Here is a 26268-nt window from a genome sequence, read left to right as displayed (position 1 = left end):
AAAAAAAAATTACAATCTATAACGAGGAGCTCTAGAGGAGTCGTGAGCAATAAGATCCAGCAGTTGAGGCGGGATGTCTTGAACTTGAATATCATCTCCTTTGCAAAGGCAATCCGGCTTTGAGAGAAAATCAGCAGGCTGATTTCCTTCCTCAACTTACAATTTAAAGACTATAAAAACAATTGATTTTAGTTTTTTTTTATTTTCTAACATGAATTGGTTTAGAATCAAATACTTCTTCTGACAAAAAGCATAAAATGCTATCGAAATATGGAAGTAGGATACAAAACTTTAAAATATAGAAATACTACATATCATTTGTTCGTGTTGAGGCAGAGCTATATGTTGATTTTCATCCTTTTCTAGTCATAGAAAGGACCAAACTGATATGGTTGGATTTATTATTTGATAGATACTCAACATACTTCTGTTCATATCTTCGAAATAAATCATCCATTATCGCCGCTCCAAACTGATCAACAAGCATGGATTCTGTAACAGCTCTTAAATACTTTGCAATGTTTCCCCCACTTGTGGAGATATCAATTTCCATTATTTCGATTCGATCAACACTAAAGGATCCTTCTATCTCAACGATAGCCTCCAATTCTTGAATTGAAGGTGCATAATAGGGTATATTAAATGAATCCACTTTGTCCTGTTCCATCACTCCCTAAATTTGACAAACTTATCAGCAAAACATAAAGAACAATAATATATGAAAATGTAAGTATGTAACTGTGTTTAGAAGGGGGGGTGTGGGGGTGGGGGTTTGTTAAATGGTTACAATGTGGTGCTGCCTCTACCTGTGAGACCATGTCATTGAGAGTCTGAGTAATCAGTTCCCATTGGAAATAACATTCTGTACTAGATGCGTCTGAGCTTCTTCTGCCAGAAAGTGTAAGGACCATACGCCCTCGACCAATTACTTCTTCTGAGCGTGACTTGAGAAACAAATAGAAATCTCTCTGAAATTGCGCCAAGTTGCTCTAAACACGTTGGGAGGGCTTGTCTTTTCTATATGAATTTTTCCCTTGTTTAGTGAGATACCCATTTCGTTTTGAAGCCCTTGAGGAACCTGGCATATCTCAATGCTTAAATTAGGATATTCTTCAAAACACGACATGCTTACATGAAGTATTGAACAAATTTGAGTGTACTTAAATTTATGTTCATGCATGAGTTTCCTTATATGAGGAATGCTAAACTCATGGGATCCCGTGTAAACATGTATACACAAGGAGAGAGAGTATCCACATATATAGCCCAGAACCTTTTCTCCAGAACCTTTTCTCCATTTCCGATGTGGGATCTTACAGGGGTGCCCTTTCAACTGATTTTTGCAAGGCACCCCTGAGTTTAGCATTCCTTATACACGTGTGTGTGTGTTGGCGCGCCCCGGGGGGGCATTTGCTAGGGAGAACAGCTACACAGGTTGACTTACTCATGTACGCGGATGGCCCGTTATATGTCAGAGCATCCACACAGGCTCAGATTTTGTCTTATTCATTTAATTCACCTGATGTGGCTGCTCTCGATCACATGCAACAACCCATCTGTGAAATTCTTATTCGATGACCTTAGCAAATCGAAATCCATATGTGTGTGCGTGTGTGTGTAACTTTTTGGAACAAAAATAATAAGCCACCCTCCCTGAGCAGCCACTGTATCTCGCCAAGTGCCCCCTTGTTTTTTGTTTTGAATTTTGAGAACCGGTTCTGAGTCTAAAACTAATTATTGGACTTAAACTTTAGTCCCTGTTTGTTTTGGATTTTGAGAACCGATTATTTTGTCTAAAACTAATATACCAAAGACAGCTGATTGGGTGAAAGTGCTAACCTGGAGAGCCAATGGAGACTATTAGAAGAATGAATAAAGTGTAGACTTTCGCTTGGGAAAAGCCTCCCATAAAAGGAACCAGCCACTCCAGCCACGAAACACTGTCCCAAACCGACCTGTTTTTCTTCCTGAAGCCTTTCATAGAAACCAGGTAGATAACTGAAAACGGTGTTAAAATCGTTCCCTGGAAGGTCATTCAAGAACATTTGGAACTCCGGCAACGGATGGTTCAGCTCGCGACATTTCATCTTGATAGTATCTATAATATGAGATATCACAAAGAGGATGTTGGGTCCCGAAGAACAACCCAAGTCTGCTATGCTCAACTTCTTAGGAAAGGTAGTGCAATAAAGATCTAGGATTGCATCTTCTAGTATGGGCATCCCTTTGGTTAGTATAGTTTTCTATAAGAAAAGAAACAGAAAAAAATATCATAATCAAATCATGTAGAAGACCATTGGAATGTACATGTGTGTGTCTATATATATATATATATCTATATATATATATATATATATATATATATATATATATATATATATATACATACATACTAGTAAAAAACCCCGTGCGATGCACTGGCCGACAAAGAACTGTACGGACCACACCATAGGTTGATCCAAATAGTCCATGTGATGGAACACAACAGAAAGAGGTTGTGCTCGTAAAATCATTTCCATAGGCTGATCCTAGCCCTCCAATCTATAGAGGTTTCAATAATATGTTGTTCCTCTTAGGTGCTCGGAATTCGTCAATATTTTGAAAGGTGTCCGAGTCAGTAGTATTATGTAACATATGCACTCAATCGGTAATTTTTCAAAGAAAACACGCCGTTGACTTTGTGGACAAAATGTATAATAAAAAATTCATAAAGAAAGGTAAAATAGGTATTGCGAAGGCGTATAATTGAAAATATGGGGCTTTAATGGGGGCCTTTGTTAACAAATGCAAAAAAAAGTGATGTGTAATTCTATTAGAATTTTGGAAGAAATTCAATATATATATATATATATATATATATATATATATATATATAGAGGAATAAGATTGTACGCTCGACCGTACCTAAAGTTAGGTACGGTAGAGTGCCAAATCACATGGGTCCCACATTTTTGGTGAGCATCTAAACCATTCATTTGCAAGGCCCCATCATAGATAGGGTGCATACCAAAAATCAGCTCCATAGGATCATCCTAACCCATCCATTTGTGGAGGCCAAAATGGACAGACAGTGTTTGTCCACAAATCTGCCCATTTTGGCCTCCAGTTTTGGAGGGGTTAGGATGATTCAATGGTGCTGATTTTTGGTATGCACCCTATCTATGATGGGGCCTTGCAAATGAATGGTTTAGATGCCCACCAAAAATGGGGGACCCATGTGATTTGGCACTCTACCGTACCTAACTTTAGGTACGGTCAAGTGTACAATCCTTTTCCTCATATATATATATATATATATATATATATAGAGAGAGAGAGAGAGAGAGAGAGAGAGAAAAGAGAAGGTACTCCCTGGAGTAGATAGCTTATCTACTCCCTACCTTCAAATAACAGTTGGGGCCACATTGTTTGGGTGATCCAAAGCATTCATTTGATGGCCCTCACATAGATCGGGTGTGCCCAAAAAATCAGCTCGATAGGATAATCCCAACCCTACGAACTGTGGAGGCCAAAATGGACGAGTATAAACCTGCACAAATCCGTCCATTTTTGCCTCCACAGTTCATAGGGTTAGGATTATCCTATCGAGCTGATTTTTTGGGCACACCCTATCTATGTGAGGGCCCATCAAATGAATGCTTTGGATCACCCAAACAATGTGGCCCCAACTGTTATTTTAAGGTAGGGAGTAGATAAGTTATCTACTCCAGGCAGTACCTTCTCTTTTCTCATATATATATATATATATATATATATATATATATATATATATATATATATATATAGAGAGAGAGAGAGAGAGAGAGAGAGAGAGAGAGTAGCATTCAATGTGCCCCAACCCATCAAAACATGGATTAAAATGGTGAGCCCCACCTTATGTGTGGAGATCGGGACCCACCCCATCAAAACATAAGTTAAAACTGATGTGCCCCACATGTGGCATGTGTTTGAATGGCATTGGTGGGTACCCCTACCCAAATATGATGGAAAATGGTGGGCCCCACCCTAATACATGGATTTGGGTGGAGATATAGTGGGCCTAACCATGGGTGTAAAATTGTGGGGCTCACCATATGCATTGGTTTGGGTAGAGATGGTGCACCCTACCATATCAAAACATGAGATGTAAAATAGTAGGTCCCACCCATGCTATACATGGGTGTAAAATAATGGGGCTCACCTTACCCAAAAATGTGTTTAAGGTGTTGGGCCCCACCATTGCATGCATGAGGTATAAAAAGTCATCACATAGAAAAAATTCCAGTAAAATTTTCCAAGGGAAAAGGTTTTCTGGAAATTAACAATTAATGAAAACAGAAAGAAACATGGTTAGTATAAATTATAGGAGTTTTTATGCAGTGTGTGGCCGGTATTTTTCAAAAAATAATGAAAGCGCACTCCATAGGATGATTCAAACCGTTTATTTGTTGGGCCACAACTTATATAAATAGGTTTAGCCCCCAAAATGATTTCTGTAGGATGATCCTAACCCTTGATATAATGAGGTTTTCGTAATGTGCAATCCCTCAATAGATCGGAGCGTTAGGATCTTCCTATGGAAATGATTTTTGGGGAATATGTGTTGGCCCTACTAATGAACAGTTTGGATCATCCTATGGACTGGGCTGTACAAAAAAATACAGGGTTATATAGCAGAGAGAGAGGGAGAGAGAGAGAGAGAGAGAGAGAGAGAGAGAGAGAGACCTGCACCACTGAATTATTAGAATTGCTGGTGTCTCCCACTCCGCCATTCATGTGAAGAACTTGTTTCACTTCCATCATGGTTCTCTTTTAATGGCCTCCTCCAAATTAGACGAGAGAGATCACACCTTATATTTCTCTCCTATGCCAATATGATTGAGGTAGGATATACATAGCTGGAAAATGTTTGACCTAATCACGAGAATTGAGCTTACCATGTGACATGAACTGTATGAACTTAGTTTTTAATTGAGGGTTGCCCCCAAAAATGGAAATCTGTTTTGTTAAAAAAGGAAAAGCATGTGCACCTTATCGTGACGAGCCCCGCAGTTTTCACATGGTACTGTATTGACCACACTCTATGATGATCCAAACCATCCATGTGATGGGACACAACGTAAACAGGTAGTGACTTGTGCCCAAAAAAACATTTCTATAGGATGATCCTAGCCCTCTAATCTACAAAAGTTTCCATAATATGCAGTTCCTCTATAGGTAGGAGGGTTGAGATCATCCTACAGAAATGACTTTTTGGGCACAAACTGTCCCATCATATGGATCGTTTGGATCATCCTATAGTGCGGTCCGTACAATACTTTTTGAAAAATACGGGACTATAAGGGCTTACACCATATAAAAACTCATTTCCAAACCGAGTTACATTTTAGATTGTTTTCCAATTTAATTTGTGGCCATGCACGGGTCAAGAGTTTAACGCAAGCCGGCCGTCCGGCCAATAAATTTTGCCCCTCACGAAATCATAGTTAAAGAGCAGAATTTCATTTCCTGGCATTAATTGGTACCAGCAGCCAAAATAAATAATTGGCTGCCAATATCAAAACGAGGGAGTGTGAAAACCCACTCCCTAGAATAAGTCCAAGCACATACGAAAGCAATAATATTAACACTAAAATAGTTTAATAATTTATGGGGATTTGCTGGCGACCACCCATAAAGCAGTTCGTGGACCGGCTCGAAAAAAAAATAGATTGTTATCATCAAGTTGCATGTTATTTAAACTCATAACATTACATATCCAAATCCAAAGAACCTTACGCAACAACGACTTTAGTAAAAAAAAAAAAAAAAAAAAAAAACAATAACAAATTTCAATAAGATTGAGGTAAAATTGTTAATTGGTGGCAAAAAAATGACAAAATAGTGGATGGGTGACACCCTTTTGAAAGCTTGTGAACGGAGGTTAAAACACCTTCTACGTACATGCCTTTTACTTAAATACCCCTCAGGAAGAAAAAACCCATCGTTTTAACTTATCTTTGTTTTTAACTGTTTGGAAGCTTTTTTTTCACTTTTTCTCTCTCATTTTTCATTTTTAACCACCTGCAACTCATCTTCTCTGGCGTGAGGTGGTGGCCGGCGTGAAGATCAACCCATTTTCTCCAGCGTGGGGCTGTTTCTTACGCTAATCCGAACCTCTCTTCTTTCTAGTAGACCGTATTCCGGCGAGGGCGTCATTTGTTCCGGCGTCTTCCCCATCATCTTAGGTATGGTAGGGTACCATGTTTCATTTTTTTTTTACTTTTATTTTCCTTCTATTAAGTTACTTTTGTGGTTTAGGGTTTTATTTTCACTATTGGGAAGCCTTTACACATATAGGGTTTCATTTTTTATTTTTTCCCTAGTAAGTTAGCTTTGATGAGAAACCGTTGACATCTACTGTTTCATTTTCACTGCGGAGAACTCTCTTTTGATAATCTCCCATTTTTAGTGTTGAGAACCCCCTTTTGAGATTGATAATCCCCCACTTCCATTGTTGATAACCCCCTTTTCACTGTTGACAACCCCCTTTGAAATTGATAATCTCCCTTTTCCAGTGTTGAGAACCCCTCTATGTAGTTCGTAATCCCCCCATTTCCAGTGTTGAGAACCCCCTGTTGAGGTTGATAATCCCCCATTTTCAGTGTTGAAAACCCCATCTAGGTAGTTGATAAACCACATATATGTAGTGTTGAGAAGCCCCCCTAAGTAGTTATGATAACCCCCATGTAGAGTGTTTTGTTTGAACCCCCATTCAGTGTTATGAAGAGTGTGATAGGGAAATCTTTTAATGTTCATTTTAAGTTACAGGTTTTGATGATCATGGTAAAAACTGTGTTTTTTCATTGAGATTGGTAGAAACTATGGGAGGGGAATTTGTATGTATTTTTTTAAATGGCAGGAGAACTTATTTGTGAATGAGGCAACTTGTTTGTGAATGGCAGGGGAACTTGTTTGTGAATGGCTGGGGAACTTATAAAATTTAAACTAGTTTTATGGTGTATGTTTGTGTTTGTGTTTGTGTTTCAATTTGAACAGGGGAACTTGTTTCCGAATGGGTAGACAACTTGTAAATTTAAACAGGTTTTATGAAAGTGTGTTTGTGTTTGTGTTTTGATTTGAACATGGGAACTTGTTTGTGAATGTTGGAAAACTTGTAAATTTAAACAGGTTTTATGGTGTCTGTTTGTGTTTCTGTTTCAATTTGAACAAGGGAACTTGTTTGTGAATGTTGGAAAACTTGTAAATTTAAACATGTTTTATGGTGTCTGTTTGTGTTTGTGTTTCAATTTGAAGAGGAGAACTTGTTCATGAATGGGTGGAGAACTTGTAAATTTAAACAGGTTTTAGACAAGTATGTTTGTGTTTGTGTTTCAAGTTGAACATGGGAACTTGTTTCTTAATGGCTAGGCAACTTGTAAATTAAAACAGGTTATGATGTGTGTTTGTGTTTGTGTATGAAGTTGAACAGGGAAACTTGTTTGTGAATGGCTCAGGAACTTGTAAATTTATATGTTTGGTGGCCTATTTTTTGGGTTGATAACCCACTTTATCTACCTTATAAAATGGTTGGTGACTCATTTATTAGGTTGATAACCCACTTTACAATGTCAATCACCCCAAAAATTGGAAGGTTGGTAAGCCTAATTTCCAATTCCAGTAACTTTATCTACGCAGGTAATTTGTTGGTAACCCAATTTTTAGGTTGATAACCCACTTTGCATTGTCAGTCACCCCATAAGGTGGGAGGTTGATAAGACGGTTGCCAAATTCCAGTAGCTTTATCAACACTAGAAATTGGTTGATAACCCATTTTATTAGTCGGTGACCCACTTCCGAATGTTGGTAACCTCATTTTGAGGTAGTCGATAACCAAGAATCATTCATTCCAATAGCTTTAATACCCACTGAATGGGTTGATAACCCAAAAAATTAGGAGTCGATAACCCGGTTTGTAAATTCCAATACTTTTATCAACACATGATTGGGTTGATGACCCAACTTGTGTGTCGGTAACCCACTACCAAATGTTGGTAACCCAATTTTGAGGGCGTCGATAATCCGAATTGTGAATTCCAGTGGCTTTATCAACCCAGGTTTGAGTTGGTAATCCAACTTGTGCGTTCCCATTTTCGAATATTGGTAACCCCGTTTTCAAGGAGCAGATAACCAGGATTTTGAATTCTAGTAGCTTTATCAACCTTGTGAATGGGTTGATGATCCCATTTTGTATACTGGTAACCCCATTTCCGAATGGTTGATAACCTATTTTGAGGGAGTTGATAACATAAATTCCAACATCTAGTAGCTTTGTCAACCAAGGGAATGTGTTGATGATCCCATTCTGTGTGTTGGTAACCTCACTTCTGATTGGTTGATGACCTATTTTGAAGGAGTTGATAACCTGAATTCCAACATCCAGTAGTTTTATCAACCTGCAGAATGGGTTAATAATCCAATTGTGTGTGCTGGTAACCCAATTCCTATTTGGAGAAGTCCCTTGTCAGGGTGTACATGCAAGAGAGCAACAACTAAATAGAGCTTGGCAAGGTACGCCCGACCTACTGAGTTTTATGTTCCAATGACAATCATTCTTTACAAAATAACAAAAAGAAGTCATCACAATATCTGAGTATATTCAAAAATTCAATTACACCCTTACACGAAGAAGGGAGCTTGGCAAGGTATGCCTGACCTACTGAGTATGGGTGCAGAAGGCCCAATAGCAGTTTGGTCAACTTGTTGTCTTACCACGGGTGGTTCTTTGCAAATTCTTCTACTGTGGCCAAGTTGTCGACATCTGGTGCATTTGTAATGTAATCCACCTTTCAATTCGCGATCCGTTCTTCTCGTACGCGGCCTTCCTGGTGGTCACTTTGCAATCGGCGGTAATATTGTCATCAAGGATTCTGAATTTAATTCCCATTGGGTCTTGTCTAGTGTCGGGTGCAAAACCTCAGTGTACGTATCCCGATATCTCTCTACATGAAACAATTTCTTGCAGTAACCGTACGCATCGAATTCTATTATGCCAATGGCTGCCATGGCATATCCGTATGGGAGTCCAAATGTTTGGAATGCACGATAACTGCACGTGCGAAGTTGCAAGTTTATGACATCTGTATGTTCAATGGACCGTACTTCATATTCATGAACCTCAACCCAATTTCTGACGCTTTTGAATGAAGTCAGTAGTCTGATGTCTGGTGTACTCTACCAATGATGCAATCGGCAATCTTCTCGCATCCTAGCCCAATGTTCTTTCGCAATGTCACTTATCCACTTGTGCGCACGATCATTCCTCACCTTAATATTCTCTATCATTTCTCTGAACACACTCTCTCTCAAAGTCCGTGCGGCTTTCCAAAATAATCTCTTGAGTAGAACATCTTTGAACTCAGATCGCAAATTGGCGGCGAGGTGACGCATGCAATAATTATGATGAGAATTGAGAAATATATTAGGCACTGCCTGCAACAACCCCTTCTGTTGATAGGAGCATATGGTGAATACGTTCATCTCCGCTGCCAATACGTACTAACACCGATCTTTCCATGATCGTCATCATCCTCCTCCTTCTCCTCCTCATCATCATCGTAATCATCATCACTATCATCGTCATTATCATCATCATTTCTTTCTTCTTCTAAATCTAAACCCCTCACATAGAAACCATCTTCAAAAATATTACTGAAGTCCACTTCAACATCTCCCACATTTTGGAAGTCATCGATACCTCCAGTAACATGGTTGGCATGCCCACTTGCCAATGTTTCATTTAAGTTAATTTGAGACCTGCATAGTTCGGAAATATATAATCAGTTTCAATCCATATGATTATTTCATAAATTGAAATATGGAAGTCTTAAGAGATTGCCAAATAACTACAATACCTTACGTCGGGTTCTGCTGGAGCACCTCCCATCTCTTCACTTACATATCTCCCATCAAATTCACCTTCGTAGTCTTTTTGCAAGTCCACTTCAAAACGTGGACATTTTGGGACGGAATCGAAGTAGAAGGAATGGTATTGTTAAAAGAGGGTCTACTAGTACAAATAATATTTGGGGGAAGCATTAACGAATTCAAAGAATTAATACAATTGTCAATTATGCTCTTCGTTATGTATATCATCATAGAATTGAACATGGATCTGTCAAACATCCTCAACATTGTTTGGAGGACATCATCGTCATCGACGTCAATTAAAGTGACTATATATGGATCGACAACATATCGACATTTTATCGATAGTGAAACCTGCCTTTCTGTAACACCAATTCTTCTTTGGATTGCAGCTTCAAATTCGTCGAAATTGATTCCACGGCTGATCGATAACAATGTCTTCTTCCCCCTGACATATTCCCAAGAAACATCATCCTTCAAATCCCCATCAAAGTTAAAAGAAGAGAAACCATTGTTTCAGACATTTTTCTAAAATTGTAAACAGGGGTTCTAAACAGAGTTTATCAAGCCTCTGAAAGGGGTTATCAAGTTGTTGCTAAAGGGCTTTCTCATCTCTCCTTGAGGGCTATTCAAGTGTACACAATGGGTTACCAAGTTCATAAATGGGGTTATGGACTCTAAAGAGGGGTTTCACTACCTCAATGGGGGTTTGCTAGTCAATACAGAAGATGTTTTGAGGGGATTATAAGGTCCCTAAGGGGGTTTCAAGTAGTCAATTAGAGGTTTTCAACTCTCTACGCAAGGGATTTTCAAGTACCTAAAGGGATTACCAAGTAAGTAGAAGGGGAATTACAAAGAATGTACAAGGGCTTTTCAACCCCCTCCAATGGGGTTACCAAGCCTCTCCGAGGTGTGTCAAGTGTCAAAACAGGTTTATCAGGTAAATATATATGACTTACCAACAGCAAATAAGGGATTATCAAGTGCAAAAAATTGTGATTCATATACAAAAGGGTTTACATAAACCATCTATATTCGGGTCATCAAACACTAGTACCAACTTTATTAGTAGAGTTCCAACTCTAGAAGTGATTCAACTCACTTGCAGCAACTCTATAAGAACGGTTTCAGAGATAATAGAAGCACAAGCCCTAAGTCACAATTTCAAAAGGGTTGTAAGATAGGGTTATCAATCACAATAAAGACAGAGGTATCACACACAATACAGACATGGTTATTATAACACACTAAAGACAGAGTTCAAACGCATTAATGGAAGCACAAATCTTAAGAGAGTAGATAAGCTACAAACATTCACTTACACTTCGTGGGTTTCAGGCGTTAATGGAGAAATCTGCAAGAGGTTGGCGGTAAATTTTGGTAGGTGAAAAGTAAGAAAAAGAAAAATCTACTCTAACGTGTTCTCTTTGCCATGAGGGGTATTTGGGTAAAAGGCCATGTCAGAAAAAACGTATTTCGACCTCCGTTCACAAGCTTTCAAAAGGGTGTCACCCATCTACTATTTTGGCATTTTTGTGTCACCAATTGACAATTTTTCCTAACATTTATAACCTAGTATTTGCTAGGGAATTTCCTTCAAAGGAGCGTCCTGGAGGGTCCCCAGAGATTTGGTCATTTGATCTCCTTATTTTTTGAAATGATTTGTAATTCCGAAGTTTTATAGGAAACTTTTTGAAAATCAAATCAAGATCCTCATCAAAACCAAATCTGACAAGGACTATAGAGTCGCCACCTAGGATTGGTCCTAGGACCTTTAATTGACTCTGTGAAAGACTTAGGCCTAACCAAAATTCTAGGTTTGTACTAGGTTATGAGAGTGGAAGGTGTTAGGCACCACTCCTGCCCAGGAAATCTTGGTCTTATGAATCGGATTTAGCAAAAGAAATCAAAGCTTTTCATTAGCTAGATATTCCTTTTAAAATTTCTTATGAAATTATTGCTGTTTTATAATTTCGTACAGAATAGAAAAATAATTTCATATAAAATTTTTATGCCATTTTGAATTTTAAATATTCCCAGGAATACTGAATTTTCATACGTACTTGAAATTTTCGTACAAAAAAGTTCATACGAAAATTGTTAATTAATTCAAACGAAATTCCAGAACTTCGAGAATTTTCATCCAATCTTCTAGGAAATTTAGAGATCCGACCTCTAAGTGGATTTCCATCAAATGTAGAGTAGCACCAGTGATGATCGGCATTCCACAAGGTTTGCATCCTAGCATAACAACTTTGTGAAGGAGGTCTATTGCATACTTCGTTTGTGTAAGACGAAGGGAGTTAGGATTGCGAGAGACTTCAAGAAAAACTCATATTTCCAAAATATTTAGTATCAAATGTGGTTGGGGGTCAATTCATAAAGGCACTGAGTAAGCTTGGATTATCTCCTGAAAGTATAATATCATCGACGTACAGTAGAATATCATCGGCGAACAGCAGAATACAAATCGTGTTACCCTTAGAATGTCTCATGAAGAGAGAGGGATATGCCAAGCTCCCTTTAAATCCAAGGGAAAGAAGGAAGGACCTGAGTCGTTAGAACCATGCCCTTGGTACCTGTTTAAGGCCATATATGGCTTTATATAGTCTGCAGACACAATGAGGAAGTTTGGGATCTACAAACCCAGCTGGCTGTTTCATATAGACCTCTTCCTGAAGGAAACCATGTACAAACGCATTTCAGACATCCAATTGATGTAGTTGCCACCCCCGAGAAGCAATAGATAAAATTGTACGTGCCTTTGGAGTAATTGGTTGTTTCGCATGGTATCATAGCTATTTCTTCATAGAAGTTCTTGTGTTCAAAACCCAACAACTCATTGATATTAAAAAATCTGCATGTACGGCCAACCCAAAAGACAGGCCACATGTGCCACGTGTATCACCAACCCAAAAAAGAGGGGCCACACGTGATTGATAGTGTAGAAGTACAAATGATTAAATAACATCAACTCTAAAAGCTCAAGCTTCTTGTTTCACAATTACAACGTCTTTGAAGAATACCAGCCAAAAAGCATAAAATACTGTAAAAAATATGGAAGCTGGATACAAAACATGAAAGTATAGAATTGCTGCAAATCATTTGCTCTCCTTAAGGCAGAGTTATATGTTGATTTCCATCCTTTTCTAGTCATAGAAAGGACCAAATGATTTACTTTCTTATTTGATAGATGTTCATCAACTTTCTGTTCATATCTTCTAAACAAATCATCAACTATCACCGCTCCAAACTGATCAGCAAGCATGGATTCTGTAACAGCTCTTATACACTTTGCACCATTCCTTCCACTTGTAAAGATATCAAATTCAAATATTTCAAGTCAATCAAGACTGAAGGATCCTTCTATCTCAACAATAGCCTCCAATACATGAATTGAGGGTGCATAACATGGTATATTATATTAATCCACTTTTTCCTGTTCAATTACTCCCTTAATTGGACAAACTTATCAGCAAAACATAAAAAATACTAATATGTCAAAATTTGATCATATTTCGAAGAGAAAGAGGGCGGGTTTAAATGGTTATATTGCGATGTTGCTTCTACCCGTGAGACCATGTCATTGAGAGTTTGAGTCATCAGTTCCCATTGGGAATAACATTCTGATGGATCCAAGCTTCCTCTGCCAGTAACTGTCAGGACCATACGCCCTCCGCCAATTACTTCTTCGGAGCGTGACTTAAGAAACAGATAGAAATCTCTCTGAAATTGCGACAAGTATGCTCTAAACACGCTGGGAGGGCTTGTCTTTGCTATGTAAATATTGCCCTTGTTTAATGAGATACCCATTTCGTTTTGAAGCCCTTGAGGAACCTGGAATATTTTAATGCTCAAATTAAGATTCACTTTAGAACATGACATGCTTACATGAAAATTTTCCTATATGACCTTTGAAGTCAGAACAAGTTTGAGTGTTCATATATTTGCTGATTAAGACTCAAAATTAATTGTTATTGTAGGTCTATTAATCAGTTTTGGACACACAATCGGTTCTAAAAATCTAAAACAAACAGTGCCTAAATTTGCAGCAGAGTGACAACTGAGTGGGTGAAAGTGCTGACCTGAGAGAGCCAGTGGAGACTATTAGAAGAATGAATGAACTCTAGACTTTTGCTTGGGAAAAGCCTCCCATAGAAGGAAACAGCCACTCCTGCCACTAAACGCTGCGCCAAACTGACATGCTTCTCTTCCTTAAGCTTCTCATAGAAATCTGGTAGGTAACTGAAAAGGGTGTTAAAATCGTTCCCTGGAAGGTCATTCAAGAACATTTGGACCTCCGGCAGCAGATGGTTCAGCTGGCAACATTTCATCTCGATAGTATCTATAATATGAGATATCACAAAGAGGGTGTTGGGTCCTGAAGAACAACCCAAGTCTACTATGCTCAACTTCTTAGGGTAGGACATACAATAAAGATCTAGTATTGCATCTTCTACTATGTGCATCTCCTTGGTTGTGATCGTTCTCTATATATGGAAGAACAAAAAAATCATAATCAAATCATGTAGAACAAATCATGTAGAAGAGAGAGAGAGAGAGAGAGAGAGAGAGAGAGAGAGAGACCTGCACTACTGAATTATTAGCATAGCTGGTATCTCCCACTCCCCCATTCATGTGAAGAACTTGTTGCACTTCCATGGCTCTCGTTTAATGGCCTCTGCAAATAGACAAGATAGATCACACCTTATATTTCCCTCCTGTGTCAATAGCCTTGAAGTATGATTTATAAAGGGGGAAATGTTTGAGATAAACAATGTGAATTGAGCTTTAGATGAGAAATTAACTGTATTTATTTATTTTGTTAATTTGTTGTCTTGAACTGATCAAAAGTTTAATGCATCTAAACAAACAAATTTTTTTTTTTTTCATTTCTTGGCAGTATTTGGTTGCCATTTCCATTTAGATGCATTTTTTATTTAGTTTAGATTGATGATCTCCTAATCTCGTTCTATATTTATTTCTGTTTGGCTGCAGCATTTTCTTCATAGAGTAGTGCTATGGAATGTCATGAACAATATAGAGGGAGTGTAGAGAGAGGGGAAGAGTGAGAAAGAGAAGATTCATCATTCTCATGAAATCCAAGCAATCATCACCAATAAAGTGATTTGATGGAAAACCTTGGGCTGTGATTGGTGAGCGAAATAAGTAAAAAGGGAGGAACAAACAACACAATATGTGGATAACCCAAGAACAATAGCAAAGATTAATAGAGGGGTGGTGGCATGGATCCAACTTAGAAGATGTTAAATCAATCTTAAACCATGACAAATAGTCAAAGTTAGGTGGATATTGGAGTGCTAAAATAAACCCATCAATATATCCAAGAAGATCTTAAATTCTAAGCACCTAACAAAGCAATAATACTAACAATAAAAATAGTTTAATAATAATATAATAATAAAGACATCTAAAGTAATAATTAAGGAGCACGATCATCAAGTTGCGTGTTATTTAAGCATAGAATAATATTATGCCACCAAATCCAAAGAACATTTACATATTACGACAACAATGTCAGCATAAAAACAACAACAAATTACAATAACCTCAGATGCTTTCAAATGAATAGCCAAGCAGGCTTACTTTGAAATACCCCAAAACATTCCCTAAACGAAATCCGTCCCCCTGTTATGAAAGCGGGCATTTTTGTCTTTGAAGAGACCTTTATCATTAGGACTTCTCTTAGTGAAGCAGGTGCCTCGCCCGATGAAAAAGATCAACGGTCAAGATAGTCAGAACCTTGATCAACGGTCAGATCAGAAGATATAAGATGGCATCTAGATCAATGGTCCACGTTGATTACTACTCTTCAATAGAGTCCTATTTTAGTTTGGATTTGTTTTAATTATTTTTAGATATTTTCTTTAATTGAGACGTCCAAGGTGAGAATGTATTTAGGGAGGTTTACTTTTACGTGGATTGAGTTGAGAGAATTTAGGAGTTTTACTTTTGGTAGGATTTTATTTGAGTAAAATTAGGAAGTAGTAGAGAAACTTTAGGATTCTAAAATTTGGCTTTCACTGTTGAACGTCCAAGTAAGGGATTTGTTTTATTTCTTAATTATAGTGAAGTTATAGTTTATTTAGGATTCTTCTTTATGTTGGCCATAGAAAATCTAAATCTATAAAAGGCCATCCATTGTAATTGTTTTCAGATATCTAATTGTGAATAAAATTTTAGTTGCCTTTTGTTGTGTCCCGACGTGATAGCCACCCGCTGTTATCAATGAAAACAAGTCAACTGCTACTTGTTGTCGCCCTTCGCAAGCCATCTGCTGCTTGCTTATCATTGTTGCCGCTCACCGGAGTAGAACAAGCAATCCGTTGCTTGTCTAGAGAAGAGGGAGCCGTATGTTGCTTGCCTCTATCTATTTACAAGGTATGTTTTACACTTTCCCTTGGCTGCCATTACCCCTAGTCGTTGTCTTGTTTTGACAGACCATAGAACCTTTAGCCTTGCAGCCAATCGAACCACCGACCATCACTTTCCATCCCTCAATTCCGTCCTTCAACTGACAAGTGACAACCTATCTACCCACATATTTCAATCAACCACCTACATTGAAGCCTACATTCCTCTGAAAACCTGTCCCTATTTTAGAAGTGGAGAAACCAATTTCTACATAACCATCGCAAAAAACATTTATAACGATGGCTATGTAGAAATTGGTGACTCAACAACAAAGCCTAGGAGGCCGGAAAAGATTGGAAATCTGACATCTACTGCAAATGGTGCGTGTTTTCACCATTACATTGCAAAAGGGAAGTGATAAATCCACCCCTTATTTTTTATTACTTGGGACACCCGGCAAAAGAGTATCAATGACTATAGAGGGGCTGATGTACTTCATGCCAGAAGGATTCAATGGGGCTGATTGCCGCGTACACTGCTGCTGGGTGTCCCAAGTAATCAAAAGGGGCGGATATATATATATCACTTCCCAAATTAAAATATCACATGTTTTGTCAAAGTTAATCGCCCAAGATCTGATTCTAAGTGTACGTCCTAATAGAATGCTAAAACATCTTTCTAGAATACTAGCCACGAAGCATAAAATGCTATTGAAATATGGAAGCAGGATACAAAGCTTCAAAATACAGAACTATTACATATCATTTGTTATATGTTGATTTTCATTCTTTTCTAGTCATAGAAAGAACCAAATTGATAATGATTGCTTTCTCATTTGATAGATACACATCAACATTATGTTCATATCTTCGGAACAGGTCATCCAGTATCCCGGCTCCAAACTGATCAGCTAGCATAGATTCTGTAATAGCTCTTATCAACTTTGCAACGTTCTGCCCACTTGTGAAGTTCACAATTTCAATTACTTCATGTCGATCAAGACTAAAGGATCCTTCTCTGTTAACAATAGCCTCTAGTTCTTGAATTGAAGGAGCATAGAAGGGTAGATTAAATGAATCCACTTTATCCTGGTCAATCACTCCCTAAATTGGACAAACTTATCATTAAAGCATAAAAACCAATAACATAAGAAACTGTAAACTGTTTTTGAAAAAATAGGGGGGAGGGGGCGGGGGGGAGAGCGGGGGAGTGGGGAGGGGAGAATGCGGGCTTTGAAAGGTTACAATGTGATGTTTCCCTACCTGTGAGACCATGTCATTGAGAGTTTGAGCCAACAGTTCCCAGTGGAAAAAACATTCTTTAATAGATGGATCCGAGCTTCTTCCGGTACAAAGTGTAAGGACCATTCGCCCTCCACCAATTACTTCTTCGGAACGTGACTTTAGGAACAAATAGAAATCTCTCTGAAATTGCGCTAAGTATGCTTTGAACACGCTGGGAGGGTTTGTCTTCCCTATGTAAATTTTTCCCTTGTTTAATGAGATGCCCATTTCGTTTTGAAGCCCTTGAGGAACCTGGCATCCTTTCATGCTTCAATTAGGATTTACTTTAAGACACAACATGTAGTGTGTGTGTGTGTATATATATATATGACAAAAGTGTAGCTACACATACGTGTAGCTAACTTAGCTACACCGACGCCTTAAAATACAGTGGACCCCACATTGTTTGGGCGATGCAAACCATTCATTTGATGGGCCCTCACATAGATAGGGTGTGCCCAAAAAATCAGCTCCATAGGATCATCCCAACCCTACGATTTGTGGAGGAAAAAATGGACGTGTAAAAACCTTCACAAATATGTCCATTTTTTCCTCCACAGTTTGAAGGGTTGGGATGATCCTATGGAGCTGAATTTTTTGGCACAGCCTATCAATGTGAGGGTCTATCAGATGAATGGTTTGGATCACCCAAACAATGTGGGCCCACTGTATTTTAAGCTGTCGGTGTAGCTACACTTCTCTCTCTCTCTCTCTCTCTGTATATATATGAGAAAAGTGTTTCTAAGCACGTGCTTAGGGAGCTCTCTAAGCACAAGTAGCTTAAAAAGCCACCGATTGGTTCGTATGGCGGTTCCACCTCTACAGGGTCCACAAAAAGCGACCAATCGGTGGCTTTTTAAGCCACTTGTTCTTAGGGAGCTCCCTAAGCACGTGCTTAGAAACACTTTTCTCTCTCTCTCTCTCTCTCTCTCTCTCTCTCTATATATATATATATATATATATATATATAGATAGAGAGAGAGAGAGAGTTAAGTAGACTTGGCAAATGCGACCCGTGCCCGTGGGTGGACCCGACCCACCCGCAAATTTGCGGGCACGGGTCTAAGTTTTAGTGACCCGTAAAAACTGACCCGCGGGTGACCCAACCCGCAAAAACACGAGTCGGGTCGGGTCAACCTGCGGGTCATTTGGCTTTTTTAAGGGTGGTGATTTTGTCATGCTAATCTAGTTAGATGACTTTTTTTTCTAATGTAAAGGATGCTGATTTTGTCATGCTAATCTATTTTTTAAGGGATTGATGCCTGAATAAGTTATGACTGGCACCATAGAATATAAATAGGTTGTTGCTAGCACCATAGGTTGATCCCAAGCCTTCTATGTGAATGTTAGAGGGTTGATCACTTGATCCTAACCCTCTATAGATCGGAGGGTTTGGATCAACCTATTGAAATGATGTTTGGGGCACAACCTATTTAGGCTGTGGGCCATCTAATGGACGGTTTGGATCATCCCACGGTGCCGGCCATACTGCCCTCATCAAAATCCAGTGATAACATTTCCCAAAATAAACGACTGTTTGAATTTGCGGGTGAACCGCGGGTTGACCCGACCCACCCACGGGCCTCGCGGGTCGCCTAAATCCTGACCCTAAAAAATGCGGGTCATTTCCTGACCCGACCCGTGTGACCCGCACCCGCATCACTCACGTGTTGACCCGGCCCGGCCCACCCGTTTGCTAGGTCTAGAGTTAAGTGAAGCTACACATACGTGTAGCTAAGTTAGCTACACTGACGACTTAAAATACAGTGGGCCCACATTGTTTGGGTGATGCATACCATTCATTTCATATATAGGCCCTCACATTGATAGGGTGTGCCCAAAAAATCAGCTCCATTGGATGATCCCAGCCCTTCAAATTGTGGAGGAAAAAATGGACAGATTTGTGAAGGTTTTTAGACGTCCATTTTTGCCTCCACAAATCGTAGGGTTGGGATAATCCTATGGAACTGATTTTGTGGGCACACCCTATCTATGTGAGGGCACATCAAATGAATGGTTTGCATCACCCAAAAAATGTGGGGCCCACTGTATTTTAAGCCTTCGGTGTAGCTAAGTTAGCTACATGTATGTGTAGCTACACTTTTCTCATATATATATATATATATATATATATATATATATATATATATATATATAGAGAGAGAGAGAGAGAGAGATGAAAGTGTTTCTAGTCTGCCGACTAGAGATCATTCTCTAGTCCGGCGAGCAAAAAACATGGGTCCCACCTTATTTGGGTAATGCAAACCATTCATTTGATGGGCCCTGACATAGAGAGGGTGTCCACAAAAAATCAGCTCCATAGGATCATCCCAACCCTGTGATTTGTGGAGCTTAAAATGGACGGCTATAAATCGGCACAAGTCTGTCCATTTTTTAGCTCCACAAATGGAAGGGTTAAGATGATCCTATGAAGCTGATTTTTTGTGGACACCCTATCTATGATGGGACCTATCAAATGAATGATTTAGATCACCACAAAAAATGTGAGACCCAAGTGTTTTTGGTCGCAGGACTAGAGAATGATCTCTAGTCGACAGACTTGAAACCTTCTCTCTCTCTCTCTCTCTCTCTCTCTCTCTCTCTCTCTCTCACACACACACACACACACACACACATATAAGGTAAAGGATTGTGCGCTCGAGCGCACCTAAGCTTAGGTGCACTCGAGTGCCAAATCACATGGGTCTCACATTTTTTGTGCTGATCCAAACCATTCATTTGCAAGACCCCATCATAGATAGGGTGTGTACCAAAAATCAGGTCTATTGAATCATCCTAACCCCTCCAAAAGTGAAGGGAAAAAATGGGCAGATTTGTGGACAAACAGAGTCTGTCCATTTTGACCTCCACAAATGGATGGGTTAGGATGATCCTATGGAGCTAATTTTTGGTACATACCCCATCTATGTAAGGGCCTTTCAAATGAATGCTTTGGATCATCCTAACAAAGGGTTTCTGCGCTCGAGTTCAAAAACAGGGTGGGCCCACATTGTTGGGGGGATCCATATCATTCATTTGGAGGGCCCTTTCATGGATAGGGTGTCCACCAAAAATCAGCTCCATTGGATCACCTTATGGTGTTCATTTGTGGGGTGAAAAAAAGGGCAGATTAGTGGACAAACAGTATCTGTTTATTTTCACCCCCACAAATGGACACCCTATGATGATCCAATGAAGCTGATTTTTGGTACACACCCCATCCATGATGGGGCCCTTCAAATGAATGCTTAGGATCACCCCAACAATGAGGTCCCATTTAGGGGTGTAAACGGATCGAATTCGAATTAGATATTGCTATATCAGAATTCGAATTCGTTTACAATATTCAGTATCCGTATCCGAATTCGATGGATAATTACTATCTATTACCGAATTCGGATATTATCCGGATTCAAATCCGAATACGAATTCATATCCGAATGTCTGAATTCATATCCGAATTCGAATAAATCATATCCAAATGTCCGAATTCGTATCCGAATACTTATTGCTCAAACATTTCACCAACACAGAAAGAGTTAAGAGTATTACCTGAATACTTGAAATTAACAAGAGGGAGCCGATTGGGAACAGATCTTGGTTTTGATGAGATCAACGAAGAAGATGACCAAGCTCCACTCCAACAACTTTCGGATCTAGGTTGATAGTAAGTAGATTCGACCCAAAATGCCCTAGATCTAAGGTCTGATGGTGGAGATGAAGTTAGAAGATGAGAATGGAAAGAGCTGATGGTGGAGGAAATGGTAGCAGGAATAGAGGTGGTTTTCAAAGAGGAGTAGAAGTAGGGTTTGATGGTAGTAGTAATGGAGATTAAGCAATCGGAGATGAAATCCGACGAGGGTTTTGATCTTGACGAAGGTGGAAGATGATGGAGATACCGGAGAAATGGGGTCTTTGCCGGATTTGATTGGAGTGATGGTGGCGATGGCTAGGAGAGGAAATGGAGGCTGAGATGGGTTTGGGATTAAAGCTCACAACAAGGAAGATAATGGGGATATGATGATGTGAGGAATAAAAGGGTTTAGCAACGAAGGAAATTAGGGGAAAATGATGGTGGAAAAGAAGGTGGAGATGATGGTGGGGCCGGAGCTCGAGTTGATCTGAGAAGAAGACCCAAATCTCCTCATACCCTCTCTCCCTTTGCTCTCATTTCTCGCCTGTTTTTGTTCTTTCTTCCCCAAAAAAAATAAGAACCCCCCTCTTTGAGCACCCTAATCAGTGGCATATGAAGGGCATTATATTTGCCCACCCTTTCTTCTTACTTGGACAGCCCCTGCTAGTGTATTTGAGAGTTGAGACTTGAGACTACTTTTTCACAACCAAGGGGTGGCTTGGGCAAGAAAAAAAATAGAAATGATATATTCGACCCCTTTTTTATCTGGGACAACCTCCATTTAGGATAAACCACTCCCCTATGTGCTATTAGATATAGTGTGTTATGCCCTTTTCATCCTTTGGATAACTCCAAGATGGATAACTCACCCCTCTTTTCATTAGGAAAATAATATTCTCACTCACTTGGTTCGTCTTATTTGTCAAATTTCGTCTAATTCCTACAAGATTTTGCGAGGACCTTCCTGGGGTTACTAACAACTTTTCGGAAGATTTGCACATACTAACATGCGTAATAAACTGGTACAAATTCGGGTTTTCTCCTCATTTGGGTTTACTTCGAGAATTTCAATTTCGAGGTTTCAATTCAACTTCAGAATTTTATTCGAATTTGATATTTAGGCTCCGGTCAAAATGGGGTGTCTACATATACGCATACGGATATTCAGAATATTCGGATACAGATGCGGATACGGATTCAGATATACGGATCCGGATCCGGATATTCGGGATAAACGGATATACTTCTCGGATTCGGATGTTAAACGGATCGGATGTACCATTTACCAAATTCGTATCTGCTAAGAGCCGGATATCTCATAAACGTTTTCGGATAATATCGGCTTGAAACAGATTCGTATAATATTCGCTTTAAACGGATTCGGATGTGGACGGTAATCGGATTTTCGAATGTCCATTTACAGGCCTAGTCCCATTCTTGTTTCCTGCACTCAAGCGCAGCTAAGCTATCTGCGTTGGAACCCTTTTCTTACCCTGAACGGCCACTATATCTCGCCACATATATATATATATATATATATACCTTGAACGGTCACTCAAAATTAAGAACCAATTGTGTGTCTATTGGACTCAAAATTATATATAGTCACTGTTTGTTTAGGATCTTGAGAATCGATTGTGAGTCCAAAACTGATTATTAGACTAAAAATTGAATGCTATCTTGAGTCCAATAATCAGTTTGGGACTCACAGTCGCCTCTAAAAATCTGATTCAAACAATACCTAAATTTGCAGCCAAATGACAACTGAGTGCTGATGGGCGAAAGTGCTGACCTGAGAGAGCCAATGGAGACTATTAGCAGAATGAATAAAATGTAGACTTTTGATTGGGAAAAGCCTCCCATGAAAGGAACCAGCCACTCCTGCCACGAAACACTGCTCCAAACTGACATGCTTCTCTTCCTTAAGCTTCTCATAGAAATCTGGTAGATAACTAAAAAGGTTGTTAAAATCATTCCCTAAAAGGTCATTCAAGAACATTTGGAATTCTGGCAATGGAATGTTCAGCTGGTGGCATTTCTTCTTGATAGTATCTATAATATGAGATATCACAAAGAGGGTGTTGGGTCCCGAAGAACAACCCAAGTCTGCTATGCTCAACTTCTCAGGGAAGGATGTGCAATAAAGATCCAGTATTGCATCTTCTAGCATCGGCATTCCTTTGCTTATTATATTTCTCTATAAGAAAAGAGAAAAAAAAAATATTAGAATCACATCATGTAGAAGGCCATTGGAATGAATAGAGAGAGAGAGACTAGCATTCTTGGACCATGCTATTTTTGGATATATACACGCGCGCACACACACACATGAGGAAGTGGTTTGTGAGCAGCTACTCAGATAAGCTTATCTGAACAGAGCTCATGAACCATGGGGGGCCACATTTTGGGGGTGATCCTAATCATTCATTTGGAAGGCCCCATCATGGATGGGGTGTGTACCAAAAATAAGCTCCATTGGATCATCCTAACCCTTCCATTTGTGGAGGGAAAAACTGGGCAGATTTGTAGACAAACAATATTTGTCCATTTTCCCTCCTCAAATGGACATCCTAAGATGATCTAATATAACTTATTTTTGGTACACACCCCATCCATGATGGGGCCTTCCAAATGTATGCTTAGGATCACCCCCAAAATGTGCCCCCCCCCTATGGTTTGTGAGCTCTGCTCAGATAAGCTTATCTGACTGCTCACAAACCATTTCCTATATATATATATATATATATATATATATATATATATATATATATATATAATGGGCCCCAACCGATCAAATCATGGTGTAAAATGGCGGGTCAAACCTTGTGTGGAGATCGAGGGACCAACCCCATCGAAACAAGAGTTAAAAATGATAGGCACCACCTGGGGCATGACAGCCTGTATAGGTTATACCGGCAGTTTTTATTACTTTTACCGGAGGTCAAGACCGTAGGTAAAGCCCAATTTTCTTATAGGGATATATATCCGCTCCTTTTTTTTAACTTGGGACTGCCACCTGCAATGTATCTATGACCGTAGAGGGCCTAATTGCCACGGACACTGCTGGTGGCTGTCCCATGTTAAAAAAGGGACGAATTTGTCATTTCACTTATAGTGTCTTTGTTTCTTCCGGGTAATACTGGCAGTTTTTGTTACTTTACAAAGGTCAAGACCGCAGGTAAAACCCAGTTTTCTTGTAGGGAAGTGATAAATCCGCTCCTTTTTTTTTTTACTTGGGACAGCCACCTACGGTGTATCTATGACTGCAGAGAGACTGGTTTACTATGTAGGAAAGTGTTCAACTGGCCTGATTGCCATGTACACTGCAGGTGGCTGTCCCATGTAAAAAAGGGGCGAATTTATCATTTCCCATATCGTGTCTCTTTGTTTATTAAGGGCGTGTTCGGCAACCATCTCCAGAATGGTTTTGTGTTTTTGTAGGTGCAGAGAATGCACAAAGCAAAGAAAAAGGAGAAAATCTCCTTGGGTATGCACAGCCCACTAGGCCCGTTTCTTCCGATTCTTATTTTCATGCGTATAAGCATGAGATTTTGTAGAGTGAGTCGATTCCGCGGTTCCTCATCTACCCATTTTTGTCCAATAAAATCAGATGAAATGAGAAGCCTTGCCAAACACACCCTAACGTACTCTATAACAAAATAAAATAAAAAAGGAAGTGATATATCTGCCACTTTGATCAGTTGGTAGTACAAGCAGCAATGTATCAATGGCTGCAGATGGGCTGATGTACTTCATGTGGGAGGGGTGTTGATGCCTCCCCGGCTATGAAGTCAGTTTCCCAGATGCCTACGATGGACACCCGCCGCCCCTTTTGATTACTTGGGACACCCAACAGAAGTGTACGTGGCAATCAACCCCATTGAATCTTTCTGTACATCAACCCCTCTGCAGTTGATACACTGCTGCTGGTTGTACCAGGTGATCATAGGGGTGGATATATCACTTCCCATAGAAAAAATATCCTAATCAAATCATCTAGAAGACCATTGGATTGGAGAGAGAGAGAGAGAGAGAGAGAGAGAGAGAGAGAGAGAGAGACCTGCACTAATGAATTATTAGCATAGCTGGTATCTCCAACTCCCCCGTTCATGTGAAGAACTTGTTGCACTTCCATGGCTAGCTCTCCTTTAATGGCCTGTGTCAACTACAAGAGATACAACACACCTTATATTTCTCTCCTATATCAATGGATTTGAAGTAGGATTTATAATGGAGATATTTTTGACCTAAATCACGTGAATTGGGCTTTAGATGAGCTAAACCACTTGAATTTACCTTAACCACGTGAATTTAGCTTTAGAAGACACATGAATTTTTTATTTTTATTTTTTTCAGTGTCGCCTCGAACTGGTCAAATTAAAGGACAATTTTTTTAATTACCTGGCAGTATTTAGTTGCCCTCCAATCTGTAGAGGTTTCTACATTATGCCGTCCATTTAAAACAAATCGGAGGGTTAGATCATTCTATAAAGAATATTTTCCAGCAACACCCTATCTGCAACAGGGCTCAACAGCTGAATGGTTTGGAACTTTGGATCACTCAAATAATGTGGGACCCACTCTATTTTTGAGTTGCAGGTGCAAGCTCGACTCTCCACTGTATAATTTTAAATCTATTTGATTTACCAAATACTAAGACTTGGAGACGCGAAGACAGAGAAGGAAAGCGCTTAGTCATTTGAGCAAGGTCACACCAATCTTGATTTCTAGATTTGCCCGTAGATAGGTAAGTAGAGGCTTTTGGTTTTATTTGTTTTATTTATTTATTTGACGATCCTAAACCCTTGATTTTAGTAGGGTCTAATGCTTTGTCCATTTGGCCTATGAACATGACCATGTGAGTCGCCTTCTATTCGCCCACCAGATTTACCGTCTAAATTAAACACAAATCACGTTTCTATGTAGTTAGCACAAATGGTTGAACAGCTCGGATCATTTCATTTCAAGATATATGAGTTTCCAAGAACGGTACATCAAAAAGTACAGTACGACCCACTCCATAGGATGATCCAAATCGTCCAAAGTGTAAATAAGTTGTGCCCCAAAAATCATTTCCATAGGATGATCATC

The 26268-nt window shown here is 39.3% G+C and overlaps 2 protein-coding genes and 1 pseudogene across 4 annotated transcripts; all 3 read right to left on the bottom strand.

Moving 5' to 3' along the window:
• Nucleotides 1-326: 326 nt before the first annotated feature.
• LOC143858326 (putative jasmonic acid carboxyl methyltransferase 1) lies at nt 327-4779 on the bottom strand (annotated as a pseudogene). The gene is made up of 4 exons (XR_013238912.1): nt 4705-4779; nt 1840-2243; nt 807-1094; nt 327-673 (listed from the first exon to the last, which is right to left on the bottom strand). The product of XR_013238912.1 is annotated as a putative jasmonic acid carboxyl methyltransferase 1 (transcript).
• An 8111-nt stretch (nt 4780-12890) lies between these two features.
• On the bottom strand, nt 12891-15045 carry LOC143858322 (putative jasmonic acid carboxyl methyltransferase 1). The gene is made up of 3 exons (XM_077368977.1): nt 14473-15045; nt 13971-14375; nt 12891-13722 (listed from the first exon to the last, which is right to left on the bottom strand). The coding sequence occupies exons 1-3, from the start codon at nt 14545-14547 to the stop codon at nt 13378-13380; spliced, it is 825 nt and encodes a 274-aa protein (XP_077225092.1). The 5' UTR covers nt 14548-15045; the 3' UTR covers nt 12891-13377.
• Nucleotides 15046-16935: 1890 nt separating this feature from the next.
• LOC143858067 (putative jasmonic acid carboxyl methyltransferase 1) lies at nt 16936-25395 on the bottom strand. 2 transcript variants are annotated; one of them, XM_077368662.1, is made up of 4 exons: nt 25238-25395; nt 22970-23374; nt 17523-17795; nt 16936-17363 (listed from the first exon to the last, which is right to left on the bottom strand). In XM_077368662.1, exons 1-4 carry the CDS (start codon nt 25310-25312, stop codon nt 17043-17045), a joined length of 1074 nt encoding a protein of 357 aa, XP_077224777.1. In that variant the 5' UTR covers nt 25313-25395; the 3' UTR covers nt 16936-17042. The 2 variants fall into 2 exon arrangements, with proteins under 2 accessions (XP_077224777.1, XP_077224778.1); XM_077368663.1 differs by having other exon boundaries at nt 16936-17348.
• Between the last annotated feature and the right edge of the window lie 873 nt (nt 25396-26268).

This window comes from Tasmannia lanceolata, unplaced genomic scaffold (genome assembly GCF_043159265.1).
Source record: "Tasmannia lanceolata isolate RefF3 unplaced genomic scaffold, GAP_Taslan_0.1 ptg000025l, whole genome shotgun sequence".
In the NCBI taxonomy this organism is placed as follows: Eukaryota; Viridiplantae; Streptophyta; class Magnoliopsida; order Canellales; family Winteraceae; genus Tasmannia; species Tasmannia lanceolata.
This window is presented reverse-complemented; position numbering and strand designations above follow the sequence as displayed.

Excerpts from the sequence above, each read along its gene's own strand:
- LOC143858322 (XM_077368977.1), bottom strand. The coding sequence starts at position 14,547 with ATGGAAGTGCAACAAGTTCTTCACATGAATGGGGGAGTGGGAGATACC. Across the intron at positions 14,376-14,472 it reads CTAATAATTCAGTAGTGCAG|AGAACGATCACAACCAAGGA; the intron begins GTCTCTCTCTCT and ends TTCCATATATAG. Across the intron at positions 13,723-13,970 it reads GTCTCCACTGGCTCTCTCAG|GTTCCTCAAGGGCTTCAAAA; the intron begins GTCAGCACTTTC and ends AAAATATTCCAG.
- LOC143858067 (XM_077368662.1), bottom strand. The coding sequence starts at position 25,312 with ATGGAAGTGCAACAAGTTCTTCACATGAACGGGGGAGTTGGAGATACC. Across the intron at positions 17,796-22,969 it reads GTCTCCATTGGCTCTCTCAG|GTTCCTCAAGGGCTTCAAAA; the intron begins GTCAGCACTTTC and ends AAAGGATGCCAG. Across the intron at positions 17,364-17,522 it reads TCAATGACATGGTCTCACAG|GGAGTGATTGACCAGGATAA; the intron begins GTAGGGAAACAT and ends TGTCCAATTTAG.